The following is a 3,082-nucleotide window of genomic DNA, read 5'->3' as shown; positions in this document are numbered from 1 at the left end:
TATTAATTATTTGTTCGTGAAAATGGCTTACATATCTCATCTTAATTCAAACTAATCGTGTTGCGTAATACGTTATTTTGAGTTTAAAATTTTGCTTTTGCGAAATATAGAACATTCGTTCTAATAATACACGGAAATTTGACATTTGGATGACAGGAAGACGTCTACTTTCTCAAGATAGGAGACATTGGAACGGCACAACCTCACTACACCTTATGTCTCCATATTATTCAAACGGAAATAAAGAAAAATATATACAATGCAGATTCCAAAAGATATGAATCAAGCAGATAACACACCCAAGCATACAAACGATCAATCTCTCACACGACACAATAAGTTTGTTCAAGAGCATTTTTCTGTCTTGTCACAAAACTCTTGAACATTATTGTGAAATAACGATTTGTCATGGCGAGGGCGTCGGTGATCTATGACTGGCTTTATGTTGAATTGTATGAGATGCAACAAATTATTCAATAGAAACAACCCTAATCACACTCTAGACTATCTACTATACGTCTTCTCCGTCACTTTCATGTCCATTGGAAGGCAGCGAGGTCGTATTCCTGATCTGAATGGACTTCTTACTCCGGTATAGATCCCAGAGTCCGGACATGATTTCTGCAACAACGATATCGCTTGAGTTTTTGCCGACAAGCTTGAGGGTGAATACCCCGTCGTGGCGTAGATACTCCATTGTGAAGCGCGTGGCTAGCTTCTTGTCCGGGCCCGAACCGATGCGGTCCATGATTTTGAGGAATTTCCGGACGTAGTGTATCCGGGAGGACGGAAAGACCATATGCCAGAGCCAGGACAAGAAACTGTAACAGGTGAGGGTGCAGACAAGGACTAGCCAAAACCAAAGGAAGATGTAGATCTTCTCGTTGAACAGATTGATGGGCAGCACGCACTGGACGCTGTAGTTGTGCTTATTGGTCATCTGGCGTATCTCGAAGTCGCACATGGTCACGCGCGGAAAGCGGCGGGATGCTGTCCACGATTCACCTTCTATCAAGTCCTCAAGGACCTGGAAGCCGTAGAGGTTGTAGTCCGTGGCCAGAAAGGCATTCATCATGAAGAACTGGCCAATGGCGTTGGAGATGTAGAGCACCTTCATGGCCAGGTAGGTTGAAACAAGATAGTTGCCATACCGTCTGCCGCACAACAAATTCAGCTTGGCCGACAGGATGTGACGTAGCGTGACACAACAGCGATGGCGGCTCTCGCGCTGGTTGTCAAGGCAACGATCTATATGACGCACCACATACTTGATGGTGCGTATGCGCACTTCCGGAGCTTCGTACTGCGCGTCGCTGGCCAAGGAGACAATTCTGTCAACATTGATGCCTGACTGGCCGTTGAGAAGTCTCCAGATGATGCACGGGATGTAAAACAACAGAGCCTGGATAAGCAGCATCACCGGTACCCATTGGTAGTAGGTCAACTGGGTTTCCATGCGCTTGTCGATGCTCTCCGGCACGATGAAGTCCATAGGTATGTAGTAGGTGTTGGAGATCCAGCAGATGTTGTTGGTGTAGTCCACATGAGCCCCTGTGAACTGGGCGGGGCACCAGCATCTGGTGGAGGAGGGAAAAGGGTGAGAAAATGTTAAATGGAAAAATTAAATAACACCTTAGGTAGTCATTCTTTTCCCATTTTATGGGGAGGGTGTGGGGGTGGGCGTGAAGATTAAATTTTTGTAATTGTGGAATCAGGCTCTCGTCAAAATAATCAAACGGAAGAAACTTGCATTTTTCCGCAGGTTTGTGAATTTTTATCACATTTTTTTTTTGGCTAAACACCTTTCATGCCCATTAAAGAACTCATTTCTGTGTGGATTTTTCTGAAAAACATTAATTAAAGGCACAAACAATGTAAATGTTCAGTTACCACGGACTAAGGAAATAACTAATCTTTGGCGGCCATTTTCTCACTAACTTTACCTCTGAAAACAGGTGACCCCCACCTCCTTCATTAGGAAATATCTCGACTTGTATTCAAGATAAATTGATATTTTTTTCATCCAAATAAAGGCAAGTGAACAAACTTTCAGGTGATACCAATAACTTCACAAGCCCAAAAATTGACGAGCGCCTGATTCCACCACGATGCCTCACGTTTGATTTGTTTGTACTTTATGGGAATTTTAAGTTTAAAATATCATAATAACCTCACACCCCGCCCCCTTCCACTTGCCCACGGTATGTCTTTCACGGTCATGTGTTTTTAGGAGTCCCTTTGAAGTTTTAACACTCGAAGTGTTTTGTAATTTTTAAAAATTTTTCACTCGTTACACCCGTGAAGCAATTGGAGTCATGTTTTGGTAAGTGTGTCACCACGTTTGCAACTACAGATTTGTAAATTATTGACATTGCGGGTTCGTGAGTTAGAGGTTTATCTTTCTTTGACCTTGTGTCTTCGGGAAAGTTACTTTACAAGAGTTTTTCCCATTTGACTCGGTCCTCTTGGAGACTGACGTCAAATTCTGAAGTCCTGCCTCTTAAATAACTTTACAGTGTTGCAAGGATCGTTAAACCTATACAGTTTTGCATTTTTCAAAAGAGAAAAAAAGGAGAGATCAAGAGAAATGCTCTGATAACAATATCGTAATTGACGAGACATACGTGAGAATACAGTAGCTATAGATTGCATTTATTCAGAAAGGCACTATGGGGTCATACGTTTTGAGTATCAGTAAGGTGCAGTAAGTAGTAACAGTACAAATTAAATAGATAATATAAGTATAAGCGATGATTAGAGAAGGGATCAATGGAAAAACAAGAATGTAAAAAGACATGACTAGACTAGGCTATACAGACATAAATGAAATTGTCAGGAAAAAGGGTATTTGTAAAAATATGACAAAGGTGATAGGAAAGGAGCACCATAGATTCTTCCCACACATGAAAGACACATTCTACAGTATCCTCCTCGCGACCGGCATACAATTATTTATGTATGCCTCGAACTTTATTCCCACCCTCATCACCTCCCTCACGGACATCACGATTTACTTTTTTGTTTAGAAACATCTCTCTCTCTCTCTCTCTCTCTCTCTCTCTCTCTCTCTCTCTCTCTCTCT

At 42.0% G+C, this 3,082-nt stretch overlaps 1 protein-coding gene across 1 annotated transcript in view; it reads right to left on the bottom strand.

The window, feature by feature from the left end:
* Positions 1-511: 511 nt before the first annotated feature.
* The window catches only part of LOC100533353 (pannexin 4), a gene marked incomplete at its 5' end in the record, with an annotated part of 12,169 nt that continues 9,598 nt past the window's right edge, over positions 512-3,082 (bottom strand). Inside the window, 1 exon segment of the mRNA NM_001204647.1 lies at positions 512-1,577. Coding sequence (NP_001191576.1) covers positions 512-1,577 — 1,066 coding nt within the window.

This window comes from Aplysia californica, unplaced genomic scaffold (genome assembly GCF_000002075.1).
Source record: "Aplysia californica isolate F4 #8 unplaced genomic scaffold, AplCal3.0 scaffold00001, whole genome shotgun sequence".
NCBI lineage: Eukaryota > Metazoa > Mollusca > Gastropoda > Aplysiida > Aplysiidae > Aplysia > Aplysia californica.
This window is presented reverse-complemented; position numbering and strand designations above follow the sequence as displayed.